The sequence below is a fragment of the Pholcus phalangioides genome, unplaced genomic scaffold (genome assembly GCF_987345545.1).
Source record: "Pholcus phalangioides strain wild (caught in Gottingen) unplaced genomic scaffold, Ppha-v1.0 ptg000022l_1, whole genome shotgun sequence".
Taxonomy (NCBI): domain Eukaryota; kingdom Metazoa; phylum Arthropoda; class Arachnida; order Araneae; family Pholcidae; genus Pholcus; species Pholcus phalangioides.
This window is the reverse complement of record NW_028301615.1, coordinates 19,238,959-19,260,593: the sequence shown is the minus strand read 5'-3', so window position 1 is coordinate 19,260,593 and position 21,635 is coordinate 19,238,959. Positions and strand designations below refer to the sequence as shown.

The window sequence follows — 21,635 nt, the reverse complement described above, 5'->3', positions numbered from 1 at the left end:
CACGCATGAATTATGCAAATCCTCGGGGTGTCTTGTCAGCCGTGAGTGGGACCCGAACGAACATCGGTTTGGCACGCAAACTTGGCAAAAGGTCAGTCGGGTGGAGTTTCTGTTTGTAGAAAAGACAGGCATGTGTGTATTCGTAACGTAAAAGTTTTCAGGTATAGTTTTCAATCTTTTTTTTCAAAGGAGTGGACCAATGGAAGTAGTTGAAAAATTTCTAGGACCGGCGGAAATATGAGAAATAATTTGAGGCCGACAAAAAATTTGATAAATATGTAGGGAAAGTAATAAATACGTAGGAGATATAATTTGAGGAGCCTATTTTCAAAGGAGAACATTTCCAGTTTCACTAAATTCACAGTAATATCGTTCCTTTACAAAAGTAGAAATAGCCCAACAGGGGTAGCAGCATGTAGGAATGGTGGAAGAATATTTAAATATCATGTTTCTTGATGATCAACACTCAAGAGAGTTTGGCCGGGATTACACTATAAAAGTTTGATAAAATCCCTTTTACAAAACTTGAAAAATCCAGCCAATAAAAGCTCATAGGTTACATTCGAGCAAATGCAACCGATAATCTTACTCTGGTTGAATTTTTCAAATTTTATAAAATAACTTTTAGAAAACTTTCATAGTGTAATGCCCGGCCACATTTGAATTTTGGAAGTGTCCCGTTTTGATAGAAAATTAGCGGAAATTTGTTGCCTCTCAATAATGATATACTCCGTAAGGACTCAAATTCAAAGAAATTAAAGTCCTCGAACGTCGATTAATGATTAAAATTGTCTCAGATATTGATCCTATATGTTCAAGGTGTATTTACTTTTGAAAAACTTTCAGCCATAAAATAAAGATCCAACTCAACTAGCAACCAACTGAAACTGACGAACTCTCCTGAAAATCCGATTCCAATAAAATCTTTTCCTCTTCAAGAATAATCTATTCATTAAACGATTATCGGAGGAATTTCACGGAAAGATCGATACATAGAAATAAAGTTTCTTTAAAAAAAAAGCAAAATAAACAAACGGAGTTTACGTATAATTGGGGGAAAGTAATCTCTGATCGAGATTTAGATTTACGAAGCTTTGATTAAGAAAAAGTGAAAGCCGATTATACAGGGTGTTTCGAAATTCACGCACGTCATAGTTTTAAGAATGGTTTTTTTGAATGAATAACGGATTAGATTTATGAATTGAAATCTTTCCTTTAATAAAAGTTTACAAAAACTTCGAATTTACTATAAATGTTGAATATGTCGGCCTTTTTACGCGGACACACGAGCTCATTCTTTTACCAGATTACTCGAGACCGCACGAAGTCTGAGAGAGTTTATGTCTGATATTACATCAATAATGTTAGTCTTGAGTTTATCAATCGTATGTGGATTATTTCAGTATGCCATATTTTTAATATAGCCCCAAAGAAAAAAGTCCTGGGGATTATAAGTTCGGAGGAAAGAGGCCGTTTAAGTCCCATAATATAGACAAAAAATTCGGTTAAAACGTGAAACTTTTTGGCGTGGCGCTATTCTGTTGAAACCAGGATTACCATTCATCACTGTTCATCAGTGATATGAATTTAATAATAATGTCTCTGTAGATTTAGGCAGCAACTGTGGCGCAATTTATACAGAGTGTCCAGTAAGTTCTAGCACCGTTCCTCGTAGAGATATGATTCCAATTTAAAAAATGCTCAAGAGGCGTTCAAAACTTTCCCTGTACCAGTTTTGAGAGTGAGAATACAATGTGTGACAAAACAAAAAAAATCTAAATTTTTACATGGTCCCCCCTTATCCTCTAACTTCCGATTAGAAAGTTGTTACCCGTCTCTCCTGATGCGAAAAAAAAAATTCCAGTTTTCCAAGTGTAATATTCACAGACATATTCGAATTCGAAAAAACGTAATAAATTTGGGAAAGAACGGCGTTAAATGCGGGTAAAACGGTTTTTCCCGATTTAACGCTGTTCTTTCCCAAATTTCCTCCGTTTTTCAAATTCGAATACCGCTGTGAATGTTGCACTCGGAAACTGGATTTTTTTTTTTCAGTTGGCATCAGGAGAGACAGGGCAACAACTTTCTAACTGGAAGTTAGAGCACACGAGAGCACCGTGTAAAAATTTGAATTTTTTTATTTTGCCACACATTGTAATTCTCACTCTTAAAAACTGGTACAGGGTAATTTAAGTAAAAGAACGCATGTTGAGCATTTTTTTAAATTGGAATCATATCGCTACGAGGAACGGTTGATGAGATAAAGGCCGTGCTAGCACTTACAGGACACCCTGTATATTGTGATACTCCTTGTTTGCCGTAAACATTGTTGATATTATGCATCTACAGTGTAAATCTTGGTCACTTTGCAAGTGGAACAAGCTAGAAAAAGTCAAAGCCGACAGCGATTGTTTACCGTGAACTGCATTCACGACCCCCTTTCCCTTTTGTTCTGGACCCGGGCGCGTAGGCTGAGATCTTTGGGCCTTCGGGGCCACAATTTTTCACAGGCTCATCTATAGTAAATTTATATGACAAAAAAACCAAAATATTAAAACCCTCTTCTGGACTTTGGTCTGGCGTCCTGCCGTCCCCACTGTTGTTGTGATCATGACTGCATTTGTTCCGTGAATGAAAAATTATGAAACTACTTTTATTCTACATGCTTACACAATGCCAATTTAATATTATATACGGACATTGATATTCTAGGGATATGGAACGAATTAAACTCTCCATTATCCTATATGGAAAAGTTTATTTTGAGGTACCAATTTGCGAGCAATTTTCAGCGACGTAACTCGAGGTGCCAGCCAACATTCCGTACTTGAATTCAGAAATAATTGCTCTCTCTTATTATAATTTATAAAAAATTATGATTTTCCATGCATGCATTTTCAAAATGGCATTTTACGGGGAATGTAATTTGCTTGTAATGTGGTTCTCAAAACTTTTCGCACCCGCGGCTCTCCCTTGCTCAATTCATGACTCGTCCGCAGCTCCCGAGAATATTTTTTAGTAGATATTTTCACTTACGAAATGACCCACTTCAAATCATAAATAGGGACACAAGTCAATGGTGGAAGTTATTAAAGATGCAAATTTTGTCGCGATTTTTAGAAATGTTATTCCAAGTCTTGGTGTGGCATTTTCCATACTTGCAGACTGGTTACTTTCATAACCCCGAGGTCCAACGTTATTGCCAGCACTTCAAAAAATCGTTTAATACGACGCACGTTAATGATAATTTCCCGGGACTGCAGCTCTTAATTAAATACCAGCTCACAAATGGAAGTTGCTTTCTTGCCTCCGAAACTAAGGTTTCACGAAAACATTTGAAGCGTATCACACATGGTGTTTGTTCGCACAGATTTCAAAGAATATGAATTTTTTTAAGGATCTCTCTTTGTAGTCTTGGGCAACTTAGGTTTAATGAAGTAATCCCATTATAAAAAAAAACAACAACTTTTCATCAAATTTCCATTTAGTACGTTTTTCAGAAACAATAGCATTTTTGATTATAGTTCTTATTAAAACATGTGGGTGTTTTCGCCAACTTTTTGCCCCAATTAACTAATATTTACATGTCTCTTAATGTAAAATAGTACCATGACTCAAGCGATCTCGACTTATCGTTGGTCTTCCGAAGACCAGAATATTAGCGCACATTATCACCGGGTTAAGGCCCATGTGGGTAATATTATAAATGAAGAAGTAGAAAAGATGGCCAAATTGGAAACATTAGATAACTCACTATCAAAAGAAACGGTTAGGATGACTAAAAAGAAACATTAAAGACAAGAGTTTTTTCAACACGTGATGGACGTATGGCGGACGACATGGAACCAGACAGAGAATGGGAGGAGGACATATATGAATTTTATCTTGTTTCCATCAAGAGAATACAGGGTAATTTTCATTTGAATCAAGTGCTTGAAGATCATGTGGTGCCATATCCTATTATCAGGAATGATACCATAAGAGAGACAGAGGTGGGTTTAACAGCGGGCGCCCAGGGCCTCGACTTCTAAAGGGCTCCAAAAAACAAAAACTTCACACATTTTTATAATTCAAGGGGGGCCCAATATTTTCTTGTGCGCCCGGGGCCTTGACCGACTTTAATCCGCCACTGAAGAATGAAGAAAGATAATTCGAGTGTCTTTTGCCAAGAGAGAGATGCTCGATCAGGCCACTATTTGTTCGACTGCACGTACTAGAATCGGAAAGGACAAACTGTCTTTGCTCCAGGTGCGCGACAGATGGAAATTCTTAACTTGTACAAAAGAAAAGAGGTTAAAGATTTTAATACTAGAAACATTTAGCACAGCTACCGCTATTTACAGAGAATACTAGTTCTAGTTGGACCAGGAAGATATCATAGTATTTAGTTTAATTGAAAATTTACTTTTGATTAATATTCACAAAGCATGAACTTGTCTGATGCATTCTGAGTACATATCGGCCCAAAAATACGATTGGTTTAAGCTATAATCTAAAGTATAGATTGTTCAGTGCTAGACCGGGACTATGGGTCCGATATGATCCGACGTATAACCAATCTTCCGCATGATTTTCGATCGGGTCGGGCATACCGGTTTTACTTATCATTGATTCCACGTATCTCTCAACTTCAGGGGTATTACTTTACTTAGGAAAAAAAATAAAACTCGCACACACAAAGAAAGCAAGTGTTTTTTCAAGACTTACCGTGAGTTGCTAGAAGACCGAAAAATGCGTCTAAGACTCCAACGAGATTCCATCACAAATTACATATAATCCAACGCACGAGAATTAAATCCCAGACGAACATAATCCATTCAACAAAAAAAAAATCTCAATTTTTTTCAATGAAATCTTCGCGTTATCATGTGTTAACTAAACCAAACTTTTTGTTTTGTTATTGGTCGCATTTTGCCATGTGAAGAACTCGTCACGATTATTATTATTATTTTCTTTCCATACTCGCAGATAAAGCCAAGAAATGATGTGCTGCTCGGAGCCACACGCACACTCTCTTCCCACTTTCTTAAATGCTAACGCCGAAAAAGAAGAGCGCGGGTAAAAACGCGCTCCTTTGCGGAAGATTCCGCGTTGTGTGTAATGTTGTGGTGGTGATAAAACTCTTCTCTCTCTCTTTCTCTAGATCTTCTCCAGCGCGGGAAGATCTTTACTTCTCCGAACACAGAGAGTGAACTGAATGGTTGGTGTAGAGAAGGAAAAACCCATCCAACCAGAGAAAATCAGCCTTCCATTTTCCCATCCCTTTCCCCCCATTGCCGCCACCATGTGCATGCGCACCAAACAGACAGATAGGCCATTGCTGCTGCTGCTGCTGGAATAAGACACACAGAGACAGAGAAAGCTTCTTAAAAAAAAAAAAAGAGAAAAATACAGAAACACACGGAAAACATTGGAGGAAAAACAAAAAGGGCACGTCGATAAACTGAGTTTGGACGTGGATATAGATATGATATCCACGACTTTTTGGCCTTGCTCTCGACCTCGAGCGCGCGACTCTTACTCTAGAATCAGAAGTAATACGGAGGAAGATGGTTTGTTTTGTCCCGTAAAATACGGGGTTTACGTACGACCGTTGCCGTTACTGATTCACTTTGCGTTTTATTGGGAAAATGCACCGAAAAGAAACCGAAGGAAGTATTGATGCGCATATATACAGACGCATAGGTCTATTCAAGAAGTATTACGTGAGCAGATTTTTAGCCATTTTTGACCCCCCCCCCCCGTCAACAAAACACTGACCCCCGCCCCCGTCATCAAAAGTCAGCAAATCCGAAACCCCCTCCCCCTGTCGATGCTGACGTGATACTTGAATGACCCCTAATAATCAGTGATTTGCATCCCGGAATTTTTGGTCATATTAATATTTTTATTTTATAATTAAAATGGATGCTTTCTTTCAAATTAGCCGGAGTGAGCATATCTATATTGGTAGAAATTTGATACCACGATTCTTCGAATCGAATATATCTTTTCATATTTGCTGCGCGTCGTTATGAAAAGGCCCTATAACGTTACCGGTCAAATTGACCGGTGATGGGTCCTTTTATGTATAACTAAAAATATTTCGGTTGATTTTTTTTCGAAATTTCTGATAATTGGACAGCGTAATATTTGCTCATTTTTAGGGAAAGTCGTGGAATTTCAACATTTTCTAAACGATCGGGTTCGTCAAGAAAATCGAGCGAGAAGATCAAGAATGGTGAAAATGACTGGCGTGGTCCTTCTAGTGTTAAGAACGGTGAAATAACTACACAAAAAGAGTAAAAAGTAGGGTTTATCTAGAGTCCCCTTTGTGCTAAATCCCTTTAAGCCTCCCACCAGAGGGTCGTCTTTAGGGGCGACATATGATGGTTTGTATCCGGGCTGCAGGTGAACTAGAGCTGCCCCTGTTCGTACTAGTCACGACGAATCAGACACCTATTTTCGTAGATGATGATGAGGCTAGTCGACAGGGATATGTGGGAGCCGAATTTAGCCAAAAGTACTAATTTAGCATGTCCACTAAGATAAAAACATGCTTCATCCGTGAAAATCCTATGATCAAAAATAGATATGTGTCGACGAATGAAAGTCTGAAACTATTGTCAGCCCACAAAAACAAAACCTTATTCGTCAATTTACGGAGTGCGGTACATTTAAAACTGAACCCACTGTACTATATATACTAAAGTAAGTACAGGGTGCCCCATAAATTCGTAAATAGTATCGAAATTCATAAAAATCGAAGGAATTGGGTTTTTGAACACGGTTTGCGAAATAGTTATTTTTTTCCCCCGTAGGGGATTTCTTTTGTTTTTGGTCCAGAATAAGTTATTTCAAACTTTTGTGGATAGAGGACGCCGCATAAAAATAAATCAGACTTCTATTCTATGGAAAACTACTTCTACAAGCTTTTCTGTGTCCGAAACGCTTGTAAAGATTCAGCCGGCGACTCGTGGCTGAGGTAAAACTTCACCAATAGTGTTTTATCCACCAATGTACATATCATAGTAAAAATCTTATGTATGAACCAGTGGCAGAAAAATAAAGAAAAAAAAATGCGCTGTAAATTCCTACACATCTTATAGGATTTGCATATTTCCAGTGAACCACTGCCGCCATCTATCAACACAAATTTGTACTAAAAATGCCCCATTTGAGAGTAATAACACTAGGGGACATTTGAATATTACGTCAGCCATTTTGACCCCACCGTCAGCAAACGTCAGCAAAACACTGACCCCCCCCCCCCCATTGTCAGCAAAATTTCAGCAGCGGCTTAGAATATTTCAGACCTTCAAAAATGGTGGTTGATGACTAAGTAACTTTCAACCCCCCCCCCCCGTCATCTAAAGTCAGCAAATCCGAAACCCCCCTCGACATAATACTTGAATGACCCCATTTTCGTAAACTGCCTTCAAAGATTATTCACTCTGTATGAATTTTTTTAAATACTTACGAATTTACGGGACACCTTGTATGCAAACGGCCACAGCATCAACACCAAAAGCAGTCCCCAATTTGACAATCCCAGGTATAGCAATACCTGATAGATTAGCGGGTAACGTATCGATTCTCCTGATGCGAGAAAGATGCCGCCGGCCAAGTGGAAAACTTGGCCGGCCGCGGGTATAAAATCGCGTATATTTACGAGTCAATCCTCTGATGATAATGATGGAAAGGATTATTATCTCGGGAGGAGGAAGACCACGTGAGGGTCCGGGACATAAAGCGGGAAAAGTTTCGACTCGACAGCCGTAAAAAAATCGTGCGCACAACACTGGCTAGAGTTTATTGGTTTTTCTTTTTTCCCGGTTATGGTCAGCAATAACTGGACTCTTTACGGGTTGGGGGGTTGCGCTCTCCTCATCTCTCGTGTTTTGAACGAGATGAACTCTCTCTCATAGATGGAGTCGTTAAAGGTATAGAAAAATTTCACGACTACACCAGGGTGTACTGCGAGTCCTAATTCGGCCTTCACCTCATCGAACGTTTGCCGTATAGTTCGGGTTTAAAAAATGCTCAAAACGCGTTCAAAGATCACCCCGTACGAGATTAAAGAGAGGAAATACAGTGTGTCGCAAATAAAACTGTCTCTTTTGACAGCAACGAAATAATTTCTCGTTTATAAGTACAGTATTTGCTGACGTATTCGAGCTCAAATTTTGGGAAAAGTTGGTAAAGTACAGCCGAATGAAGATAAGACGTTCGTTGATTTGTGCTGTTCTTCTCTAACTTTTCCCAATTTTTGAATTCAGACATTTTAGCCAATATTGCACCTAGAAACATGTACTGTTTTTTGTTGGCATCAAAAAAGGCATGGCAACGTTTAGAATGGTGTCCAAAAAAAAACAACCAGATTTTTTATTTTTATTTTGCGATACACTGTATTTTCGCTCTCAAAACTGTTACAGGGTGATTTCTGAACACGTTTTGAGTATTTTTCGAATTGGAACCATACCTCTACGACGAACGATTGATGAGATAAGGACCACATTAGCACTTACAGGACACAACCTGCTCTATCCATTTCTTTTTCCCAAGGAACCTCCTAGTGATGTCTTCGGGAACTCCAATTGAGAAAAGTCGACACACAAAGGCGCAGAACAGATCTTTGAAATCTAAATTGAACTTGAGATGACTAGTAAGTCTTTTGAAGCAAACGTATTCCTTGGAAATGGGCACTGAAATACAGTAAGAAGTCGTCTTCTCAAATAAAAGACAAAGCGCCCTGGATTGATGTTTGTGATTTACTTTTGATACTATAAACGCGTGGAGGAGGGGTGCATATCGGTAGGAATCCACGATTTTTGTGAGCTCTTCCAATGTTCCTGAGTATAAGATGGAAACTGAGCAAATGATCGCACAACCTTGTAATGAATCGTGTTTTCGTGGTCGTAGGGGAAAACAAACACCAATCAATCAAACATCGACAAAAATTCATCGATATATTAACCCTTTCTCGTATTGAATTTTTTTTTTCGTGTAAATTATAGATGTAAATGGTTGGTGATAGCATATTTTTAATTGAAACAATACATCAGCACAGCTATTTAGTTAGTTGTAGTGGATTTTTTAATTAGCTGAAGTGGTTAATTGCGGTTAAAATATATAGTTTGCCTTGATTCTAATGTTATATGCAGTAGAACTTGGTTAATTCGAATTCTGGGTAATTCGTACTTTTACGAACTCCCCTCAAGTTTTTAGTTTTATATTGAATTTTATTTTCAATCCCCTCAATTTTGTGTAATTTATAAAATTTCTGAACACGGAACACTAACACTTTCCAATTAAAAAAGTATTGTATTTACATAGCCGTATTTTATATTGAAATGGCGCTAAAAGATGTACTTCCTAAAATACCAAAAGAAAAGAAAAGAAATAAGTATAATGGTTTTTTTAGCCTTATATTGTCATGTATATTCGAACATACACGGGGCCACAGAGGATTGAAAGTCAGTGCTCCTCAATCCTTTGTGACCCACGGCTCTTTTACCCTAATTATAGGTCATCACCGGCTACATAGTCTGCATCTATAAACGATTTAGGACTTGGAATCGATTAAAATTTTCGACGAGTTAATCGAAAAATTTTAATCGATTAATGCTATTCATTCATAGCAAACGTATTGCTGATAACTATATAATATTAATTGATGGTATAAAAATATATTATATTCATTTCATTTATCACATGCATCTACCCACAGAATGGATGGAAATAGATTAAAAAATAAAGGTCTTCCTTTGTCAGAAACGTGAATGTACAGATTTCTAGAATTTGGAAAATGACTTTTGGATGTTCACTCTACCCATGTTACTCTGTGGAAGTTGTTCTCCTAAAATGTTTTGCAAAATGCGTTTCAATAGGAGATACTTATTTGCGTTTATGGCAAAGCTTGGATACCAAAGTAAGTGATCCAACCAGCTGATAAACCCAAAAATCAAAATTTGCACGTTCATGTCGTCACGATGCCCCTCGGAGACGCGACGTACACTTTGAGAGCCACTGCGTTAATCCCTTATTCAAAGAATTTCTTGGAAAAATACTCAAGTTCCAAAGAAATGTTATATACTAGCATTTTATTGGTTTTTTTTTAAAATGACGCTCAGTATTTATGAGACATCGTTCGAGATCGTCACTTATTGGCATTATATCCGAGACGTTGCAATAACCGTGGTCGTTATAGCCGAGTATTACCGACTCAATTCAATCGCATCTCAGCAGTTATGATCATCTCATTCTGCAATACACCAGTCAATCGACCAAAAAAAAAATGTCGGACATTCCCACCAATAAAACAAAACAGATCGCCATCGAAAAGTATGTGAACGATAGAATTCCACTTCCATAATAACCTTGGTCGTTACGAAACATAGTGTCCTGAAGTGATATATCAATTTCACGAAATATTATCGCAATCGGTCAGTTTTTCTGAAGAATGTAATAGCCATTAAAGACGAATCTTCGGTGTCATCGGAAGAATTTATTGAGAAATAAGAGAGAGAGAGAAGCCTCAAGACATGTATGAAAGCTACATGAGAAGACACCGATGAATGTCGTCAGTGGGAAAACGTCTCACAAGCCATTAAATTGAGATTCCATTCTGTATATATAGATATCGGTATTTTTTTTTTCTTCTTTTCGTACATGAAACTAACATGAAAGGATTCACGTCTGAGCTTTTATTGACCGGAATATATATATCTAATAGAATAGAATCGATTCTCTCTCTCTCTCTATCCGATGTTTGATCGATGTTTGCTTCGTCAGAACAGAAAAAATAGATAGAAATAAATTTATAACATCATGAATTATTCTGGGAATACCTTTCTCTATGCTATTCTGGTATTATAGAAGATGGAGAATGGTGGGGGAAAAAATGGATTTGGTCTAGAATCTATTAAAGGCATTAAAAGAGGATAAGGGCTTCAGTTTTTTTGGGATTATTTTTCTATAATTTAGGTATAGAGGAATTATTTCTCTGATGTTCCTCCCCGGGAATTGAAATAATCCACGGGATTTCCAGGATTTTTCTCTCAAACTGACTCTGAATGCTCTTTTTAAAATCAGTTTTAGTAATTTTGCTCTTTAATAAATAATAAAGGCGTTGCATTCCTCTACATCAGGGGGGCCTTCACCTTTTTTACGCGTGGCGAGCACTGTTCGTTCCAGGATCAAAGGAAGAGCACCCAGTGTCAGGGCTGTGTTCGCCCGAGTGGCGGGCGTGGTGGTAAGATGCCCGTCTACCACCTTGAGGGTTGCTGTCTCCCCACCCAGGGGAGAATATAGATGAGATATTTTTCCTAACGAGCTCCAGGCGGGCACCGATAGAGATGGCGTCTTCATTTCCAACCCAGCTCATTAAGGACAATAAATTGCAATATAGTGATTTGGCCAGAGTTGGTGTTTGGTGAAGTAGTGTCGGGACTATATGGTAAGGGCCTACTGCGTGACGTCACTGTTCAGACACTTATTTTTAGCAGACGAAACGTGCTTAATTCCCAAACGTGCTTTTTCTACATTTTAGTTGCTTATTTCACAATTTTAAGTGAGTAATCTCTCGTTCATCGCGTTGTTTTAGTTTATTACATTAATATACGCTTCTAGCGTTTTTTTTTTGTAATATTTATTTTGAGAAAGGTTGATAGCTTCGGAAAAGTTTTCTTCATGTCGAGCATGAGACATTCAACCACGGAAAAAGTGTTAAAGTGCTGAAAGAGAGATTTACGCAAGAGTTCCCCCTAATATATGCATGACCACGAGCAATGGACTTTTATCAGAATTAAAAGTTTGAATAGGGGATAAAAAATGCATTCGCAAAGAGATGAAAAAAGCGCCGAGAGAAATGGATTAAATCCAAGAAATAGTTGGTGATGATGTATTTTGATATGAGCATTCAATATCAAATCAAATCTATTCATTTCCAACATACATAGATTTAGATTAGTTTAAAAAAAAACATATTTATCATCCAGAGGCTGTGATGCCTGTACGGATGATTGAAAATTTACATGATAATTAATGAATAAAATATATAAAGCATACGACATGAACAAAAACATAAAAAAAAAGACACATATACAACGTAAGAGAGACAAAATTGTCACTGTCAAATAATGTATACACATAATTAATATACAGTCAAATATACATAATTAAAGTGGCAAAGCTAAATTGAATAAATTTTATTGCTCCTCCTAGAGGTCAAAATAAGAGTCTAAATCGTCTATTGAAATTAATAATTTGAATAATGATTTTTTTAAATCCAGCGTATGTGGGTATATTTTGTATTTCTAGTGGTAGTGAATTATATACATAATAATAATAGACAACTTTTTTTCTCATTCCAATATAGCAAGGGAACCGACATTTTCTGGATTTTATGCCGAGGTGAACTCGGAAAGAAAAGTCATCTGGTCTCCGCCGGGACTCGAACACAGGCCCTCTTGAATTCTGGGAAACAGGGCCTGGGTTCGAGTCCCGGCGGATAGCAGATGACTTTTTCTTCCCGAGTTCACCTCGGCATAAAATAAAGAAAAAATATCGGTTTCCTTGAAAAATAATACTAATAATAACTTCAAACTTTTTATATTAGTGTATTCTTCATATATTCTATATTATTTATATATTATATTCTATATTATTTATATATTATATTCTATATAATAATTATATTCTTTGAATTTTATGTAATTTTGATTTATATAATTGATTTTTTTGATGTGATTGACGTGCCAGCCATGTATACTCACATGATCTAAATTAAATAAGATGTGATTAGAAACTCAAATTTAAGAGTATGGAGAAAAGATTCAAATAGAACAGTCAGAAAAATGAATTACAGTCAAATCCCGTTATAGCGAACTCCAAAAAACCGGAGAAATCACTTCGTTATAATGAAATTTCGTTATAAAGGTACTCCAGTTTTTTGCATTGTTCCCGTATAAACTTATCTGGAGGACTAGAAAAGTGTTCGCTAAAACGAGATTTTCGCTGTATTCGTCAAAACGGGATTCGACTGTATTTCCAGTTGGAACAAATAAACAATGACTCGAATATAGAGAAAAAAACGGAAAATTTATTGATTTATATTTGCAGAAAAAAGATCATGTAACGTTCTATTAAAAAGGGAATTTAGATGAAAAATCCCATCAATGAGAGAAAAACCAAAAAAATTAGAACTAATTGAAGTATGAATGAAGAAGTATAATCAAATAAAAAATGTTTGAAGAAGATTAGAAAAAAACTAGAAGATAATTTTGACAAAAACAAATTAAAGAAATTTGATAAGGAAAAACAAAATTCAGAAGCAATTGAAGAGATATTTGATGTGGTTGGAGGAGCAACACTAAAACACAAAAGATGAAGGCGGAAAAACTAATAAAAATTGAAACATATTCAGAAATGCAGTTTATAATGATCCTCTTAGTAAAGCTAAGAACAGAAACTAAATTTAAATTAGGGCAAAAAAAAAAATTATCATGCACAGTTGTATGAAAGGAAAACATCAAAAACAATTATAAAGTGGTTTTTTTTCCTCTGTTGCAGTCGAAACCACGTAGAATTCGAGTAGTTAGCGCATAAACCAGACATCTTCAACTCGGTGCTCTCTGAGGAATCTAGAGTGCTTGTGTTCGATTTCGTGCTCGCGAGCACTTGACCAACATTACAATTAAACACCTTGCACAAATTGCATTCAAGGATTGAAATCAGCCTGATGACATGCATGTCAAACTAGACGTAAGGGTGCTCCCCTTGTAATGATTGGTTCAGGCAGCGGTCGCGACTAGAAAAAAAGCTTGACGAGACCTTTGGTGCAAACCTTCGTTGCGACAAGTCAGCTTGAATCCCGGACCAAGAATGAAAGTAAAGCCATTTTGAATACCTCACATAAATTGACCATTGTTGGATAAAAATTATAAAATTATCAACCATAAATAGTCGAAATAAGAAACGCATAAAAGCGCGAGTACTCTTATGAAAACCAAGAACTGATTCAGAACTGATATAGACGGCAGTCTTAAAAATATTTCTCAATTAAACTCTTCAGATAAGAGATATCACATAACAGGAGAGAAGCGATTCATAATTCAGTCGAAAATAAGGTTTATTTAAAGGTTATTAGGACCGTTGAAATCAGTATAGCACTACCGATAATAAAAAGAGGAAACTAATTAGAATATAAATATACAGTTCACACACACAAAGTGAAAAGTTATGAGAAAAGGCTCTAACTATATTACATTAAAAAAAACAACCTATACGTGGAACAGAAATGAAGATATTAATTTGCATACAGAAAACCCGGCAAAAGCACAAAGAAGTCTTTTTATTCACAAAACAGAAAGAAAATTATGCTTCAAATTTGTTTTGCTCATCAAGAAAAAGTAAACAAATTACCGACTCTCGCAATGAAGAGACCGTAGATAATTTACCAGCGATGATAATAATGTCGAAATGAAAGCAAATGAAAAAGACACTTTACGAGCGCGAAGGAAAGTTCTTTTCTTCCTTTTTCCAAGTTTATCGCGACTAAAATCGAAACCCAATTTATTTCGTGCTTTTCATCGGTTGTTATCAAAACCGCGATTCATGGAAGAAAGCAAGGAACTGGCTACCGCCGACGCCGACAAAAATTGTCCTCCGTGGATTGCGGCGATGATGTAAATAAAACGCGGAGACATAACAACACTAATATGCACTTTAATGATCGCTCATTTCGTGATTTCGATCGATGTCTTATTTGATGCCTCATCCGCGCGTGACGATAACCTCCCAATCGATTCACTTTCGCTCCCCGTCTATCATTCAATGTCTCATTTCGATCATAGTTTAGACGTTCCCGCAGAATATGGCGCCACATGCGATAGGAGAGATTGCTGGGAATGATTACGAAAGAATCGCAAAAAAACATTTCCGCGATTTAGAATAATTACGAAGAGTAGATTTTGTTTAGCAACCGCCAGTAAAATGAAAAAGAAATGAGAAAGTAAACATTCTTTCTTTCTGTCTTTCAAGCCGAGCGCAGCTCAGGTCTATCGCCCCACGGGCAATTTACTACCGTATGAGTTGTGCCGCAACTGTGAGTGTGTGTACCTAACAGTCAGTGCATATAGTAAGAATACCTTGCCGCGCACGTAAAAAGTATAATTAGGGGGAACGTTGGCCCCATCTGAATTTGCGAAGAGTTGCTGTGTCCATGTTGCAAGGTGCAAAGGAGGGACGGGCAAAGACACATTTATATCAGAATTTTTTTTTCCGGGTTGTTATGTCTATTCAAACCTTTGGAAAGAAAAGTTAGCTGTGTCTTCCGTGAGTCTAACCCGATTACTCTTGCATGCCTGGCAAGTACGCAACTAATGCCAATTATAAAGAAAAAAAAGAGTTGTTTCTCTGGTGTATAGGCCCGGAATGCCAGAGAACCTGGGTTCGATTCCCAGCGGATACAGTTAACTTTTCTTTCCAAAGGCTCGTATCGGCACAACCAGAAAAATCTCTTCCCTAATGTATTACGGTCCGAGAAAACAAAATCATCTGAACATTCTCCGATTTTGTTCGGTATGGACATAGGCGAAAGCTTCTTTGCGGAAGGCATAGGGAAAATTTGTGCCGTACAATTAAGTTTTAGTTGAAATTATAAATACGCAGAATAAAAGCAGAGATTGTAACTAAAATTTTGTGTGAAAAAAATGTATATACATATTAATTTTCATTTGTTATTGTCACTGTACACGAAGTTGGAAAACCCAAGAACCTTAGTAGTTGATAGATTTTAGTAATAAAAAGGCAGAAGATGACTTAATTAACATGATGAGAAAATTAACATCTAGCTAATAAGAACATAAACTAAAACTTAACAAACACAAAAAACGAAATGTATCTCTATGAAAACAAGAAACATAAATTGTAATGAAAACATACACCTAAAAGTACATAATCACTATCATTGCCAAAACAATGGTAAATGCTATTGCCAAGAAATAGAAAATGTATACGAGAGTATAATTTTCTGGGTATGGCAACACAAAATGACCGCAAAAGGAACTCGTACTGTGAGTAATAATAAAAAAGATTAGAAAATACGCAGTAATTCTTCATAAAATAAGAAATTTGGTTGATGAAAAATTTTTGAAAGATTTTTATGCATGGATTTATTCGATTACTGATTACGCAATTATATAGTGTCTTGGGAGAAGCATATTACGACAATATCCGGAAACTTGATAGCGTTTATAACGGAATAAGACCTCAAATAATGCTAGATAATATCAAAATACAGTATAATACTTATACTGAATCATCAAATTTTCCCAAATATATGAAAAATACATAAAAACCAAAATGGAACCACAACTAGATACCAAATGCCAAAACACTGCATAAAAAGAGCTTCTCCCACACTGCCCCTAAGGTACCAAACTTATTCTATACCGAAAATCAATTTAACAATAAAAAATAATAAACACATGAAAGTACGTATGTATGTTTGTCCTTTATACGAAAATCTACGCAAAATTCGGTGGTCCTGTTAAAAATCCCGGTCCTTGCCAAACAGGACCGGGATTGAATGATAGAATACTTTAAAAGTTTGCTAGAGCAGGGCAAATGCCCGAAATGGGCAAAAAACCGGCGGGCAATAATGGTTCCCGGGCCTCAATAATCACTTTCGGAATGTTTACTTCGGTCACTGTGGTTCCCTAGTGATGCGTTTCAGACATGCATTTGCCTTTACAATGGTTTGCCACTTCTTTAGTGCTGCCAGTATTATGTGTTAGTTTATTCCAATTTATAAGGGTTTGTCACTTTAGCAATCCTCCCAATAATTGAAGGAAACCCAGGAAGTGCCGGGTATTATGGCTAGTCAAAAACAAAAACATAAATCATTTAGTTTTTCACTGAAAAGGATGATATTGATTGTATGGGGTATTATATTGATTACCAAACGATTATGAAAATTTACATTGTAATTAGATGTAAAAAGTACAAAAGAAAAGAAAAATCGTAGTGCTCAGTGAATGTATATATGTGTGAATTATGTAGGATTAGTATAGATATGTTTGTTTGTAAATATATGTGTAATGTTTATATATTAAATCGTACTGATGTTCGCAATAGGTAATTTAATTGTACAGGGTGTCCTGTAAGTGCTAATGCGACCTTTATCTCAACAACCGTTTCTCGTGGAAGTATGGTTTCAATTTAAAAAATGCTCAGAATGTGTTATAAAATTATCCCGCGTACCTGTTTTGAGAGTGAGAATACAGTGTGTCACAAAATAAAATAAAAAATTGCACGGTCCCCTTGTCCTCTAACTTCCTGAGGTCAAAAGAAAAAAAATCCATGTTTCCAAGTGCGATAGTCTCCAAGATATTCGAACTGGAAAACAGGCGAAAAGTTGGGAGAGCACAGCATAAATAAGGAAAAGGAGCGTTGTCCGTTAGTTTTTGCTCTGCTTTCTCAACTTTCCACCGATTTTGAATTAAAATGTCTCAGTGAATATCGCAGTTCAAAACATGATTTTTTTTTTTGGTGGGGGTGAGAAAAGACAGGGCAACAACTTTCAAATTGGAAGTTAAGAGGACAACGGGACCGTATAAAAATTTAGATTTTTTTTACTTTGTTTCACACTGTATTCTCACTCTTAAACCAGAGTAATTTTTGAACACATTTTGAGCATTTTTTAAATTGAAACCATACTTCTACTACGGACGGTCAATGAGATTAAAGGCCGCATTGGCACTTGCAGAACACCCTGTATAACTATATATGATCTTCAAAATGAATAATTCAACCATTTACAGTAAAATAAAATCATAAATACATGAAAAAACATACAATACGACGTGTCTAAAAAGAGCTATTAGTCTATATATAAGCTGTTGCTTGAAACATATTCAAAATCCTAAACCTGCAGACCAACTGAAAGGCCCTTCGGGTTCCTTGAGGTCACAAAGTGTATGTTTTTTTATGTTCATATGTTTGTGTTTCGTTGTATTAAAATAAAATAATGTTGATAGGGTATAACGATATAGGTAGCAATGCGATATTAAATTTATCTTCCGTAGAATACTAAGGGATCAATGTTGAGCATGGAATTTACTTTCCTTCTCCAAAGCTCGAGACACAACAGCGATTTAATGTTACATTTATTTTCCCCGAGCCCACGGCTTTAAGAAGGATGGCCAAAAGCCATTTTCTATTGTGTTCCGAAAAGAAAGATAGAGTTCCGAGGGGGCTATTGGAGTTTCACGTCACGGCCATTTTAGAGCCCCTTCAATCTGTCCGCAATACAAATGTCTACAAAGACGAAGCTCCGGGCAAACAAAAACCTCCCTAAAAAAAAATCCGTTAAAAAGTGGGAGAAAAAAGGAAAAATAGAGTGTTCGGCGGTCAGTTTCGGACATTTCTTGGACTATTTTCTTTCTTTCCTTCCGCATCAGAAGAAATCAAAAGACGAAAGAGGATTCCCTGATGTTTGTGGACTCGTTAGTGCAAATCAGATTATCTCAATCTTCTCTGCTTCTTCTTTTTTTTATTATTATCTGGCTCTTATCTATTTCTAGAGATAAAAGTTAACGCGATTTAACTGTGGAAAAAAATATATTGAGAGATTGTTCTTTCACCACTTAAAGATAAAGAAAGAAATGCCTTTCGACACTGAGGCTTTTTAATCCCCCCCGATGAACACTTCGTCGTCAATCAAATTACTCTCTTTTAAGCGAAAGGCTTTTATTTTACCAGAAGCCGTTCTTTAATTGCGATTCCAACATCAAAAACTGTCACGTTTCACAGTATGAGGCTGACGGAATTTCAGATGTAAATTAAAAATGTTAAAAATACACAATTATACGCACGTGCAGAATTGACGGAACTGACAAATACGTTTCGTAGCATGTGTTCGGAAAGGAAATACTGAAGGAAGGTGATTTTTTACACACATTTACGATTTAAAATACTTTATCCCAGAAACATTTTATAATTTTTCGATAAAATAATTAACAAAAAATGACATGAACGCCACGTAGTTTTTCATAATTGATTCTGGAAATACCGAAATGTCCCGTGTTCTCTACAAAACTGATTCTGGAATGTACCGAAACGTCCCGTGTTCCCTACAAAACTGATTCTAAAATTACAGAAATGTTTCAAATTCTTCATAAAAGTAATTTTGAAATGAAATAAATACACTGCATTATTTAACAAAAAATTATGATCTGGTACTATGATTTCTGAGAGTGTATAATTATGTAAGCTGTGAATTGTTCGGATTAGCACAACGTCAAATAATTTTGAGACGACCCTGTGTACACTAAACTCCATGGATCTGGAGATCGACCTCAAATAAAAAAAAAAAACTACCATAAATTCATTCAAAAACAATCAATTGAATACATTTAATTGAATACAATAGAAAAAGTACATTTGAAATTGGGGGGGGGGGGTGGATAAGACGTTGCTTGGCACGAAGATAAAAAAAGAGCCCAAAGGGGAGCAGTGGGTGAAAAAATTTGATAAACTGTTTTAAGAAACGGAATCTAAAATCACCAAAATATAATTTTCAGTTTAAAATTACTGTTTAATTGCAGTTCTATAAAAACTGCAGAAGTTTATGTACGGTTGAGTAGTTTTTATAGAACTTGTCATTGAAATAACCAAAATGTTTCACTTGTCATTGAATAACCAAAGTTTTTACTTGCCATTGAATTAGAAAATTTTTTACTTGCCATTGAATTACCAAAATTTCTTACTTGTCATTGAATTACCAAAATTTTTCACTCGCTATTGAATTACCAAAATTTTTCACTCGCAATTGAATTACCAAAATGTTTTACTTGCCATTGAATAACTAAAATGTTTCACTTTTCATTGAATTATTCATTTTTACAGCATCATGGATAATGTAATTGCAGGAATGCTCCGTAATATCTGCACAAAATCAATAACGAAAATAAAATCCATAGCCACAATCAAAGACATGGTCAAATTCGACAGCGACATCAAAAACGAACAAAATCAAAGGTTATGGATCCTCGAAAACTAATTCGAAACATCAATAATTAGGAAAGAACGCGCCAGAAAACGGACATCAGGAAGCTATCCAATGCTCATCATAATGAAGGGGGTCTTATATGTGCCACAAGGAATGCTTTTCTTCTGGAGTACCGAGAGTATGCGATTAGTTCTCGGAAGCCATGACGCGAAACAAGAAGAAAACACCACAAAAAAAGTACTTAACGGAATGGTTTTCATCGAACAGGGGCCTTGGGCAAAAAAGAACATTCCGTATAGTTTTCGTGTGAAGAAGGTAAGGGTAAAAAGAAATAAAACGAAAACTCTCTCCAAGATCCTGTCCATCATCAACAAATATCATCACATGTTGTACGGAAGGGAGCAGCTCTCGTTCTTCTACTTCTGCATCATTGAGCTCACATTTGGACAGATTACATCTGATTAAGGAAGCGAACAACAACAACTACCAACCAACGTTGTTGTTCTTTGATGATGAGAATCGCGGCTTCTCCTTAGTAATTACTTACGCTCATTGATTCCGAGGAATATTTTCTCAATGTTCTTTCGATGTTCGAGAACAGAGAGAGAGAGAGTTTCTCGTGGAAAAGCATCATCTTGGCATCTTTCCAAATTTCGATAATTTTCTCAATTTTACGGTGTATATGTTACGGTAATTGTGATAATTCGGCGTGATTACCGTCTCGGTAAGTTTGATGAATTCATTGCTTCTACTGGTGATTATGCATTATACCCAAATGTCGTTGGTAAATTTGATAAATTATAAAACATTATCACTTTTACCGGTGATTATGCATAATACCCGAGCGTCGCGTCGTTGGTGAACATGATAAATCGATATGATGGAAAACAATATAATATAATAAGCACGTTAATTCATACATGCATTGTACTATTATATCGGGTGCGATTTTAAAAGTTTTTGTCATTATATAGGGGTCCGACTACATTCATCACGAATACCAGACTCATTTGGAATTTTTTCCATATTTATAAAATTCACCAATTACACTAGGGTATTGTGCAGAATCACAGACAAAGGCGATAAATTTCAAGTATTTACAAAATTTACCAACGACACTTGATTATTATGCATAATCACCGGTAAAAATGATAATGTTATGACTATTAATCAAATTCACCAATTACGCTTGGGTATTATTCATAATCTCCGATAAAAGTGATAATTTTTTTAATATATATCAAATTTACCAACGACGCTTTGGTGGTATTTTGCATATTCGCTGGTAAAAGTGATTCATCTACCAAGCTCACCAAGACGATTGATAAGCATGCACAATAACCGATTATTATGTGTAATAACCGATTTATCACATTTACCGTGACATATTCATATTTATTTTTTATTGCCACTGTATGGGAGATTAAAAAACCACAAATCCTCGCTGTTGATAGATTTCAGTAATATTGTTGATAAATTGTAACGGTATAAGCAGCAACGGTATTTAACTTCTCTGAAGATACCACGGACCAGTGTCGAGCATGAAAATTACATTTTTTTTTGGCATCTTTCCAAAAATCCAAATTTCGATAATTCCCTAAACTTTACGGTATACGCATCAGAAATTCTAAAAAAAAATTAG

At 36.2% G+C, this 21,635-nt stretch overlaps 1 protein-coding gene across 2 annotated transcripts in view; it reads right to left on the bottom strand.

The window, feature by feature from the left end:
* LOC149069950 (uncharacterized) overlaps window positions 1–21,635 on the bottom strand; it is a 304,673-nt gene that overhangs the window by 115,327 nt on the left and 167,711 nt on the right. Inside the window, exon 1 of one of the 2 annotated variants that reach the window (XM_089249958.1) lies at window positions 4,708–5,207. The exons of the other annotated variant lie outside the window; for it this stretch is intronic. Within the exon in view, the coding sequence (XP_089106084.1) occupies window positions 4,708–4,760 (53 nt within the window). The 5' untranslated portion in view covers window positions 4,761–5,207. Of the gene's footprint in view, window positions 1–4,707; window positions 5,208–21,635 lie in introns of those variants that run through there. 2 annotated transcript variants of the gene reach the window in all.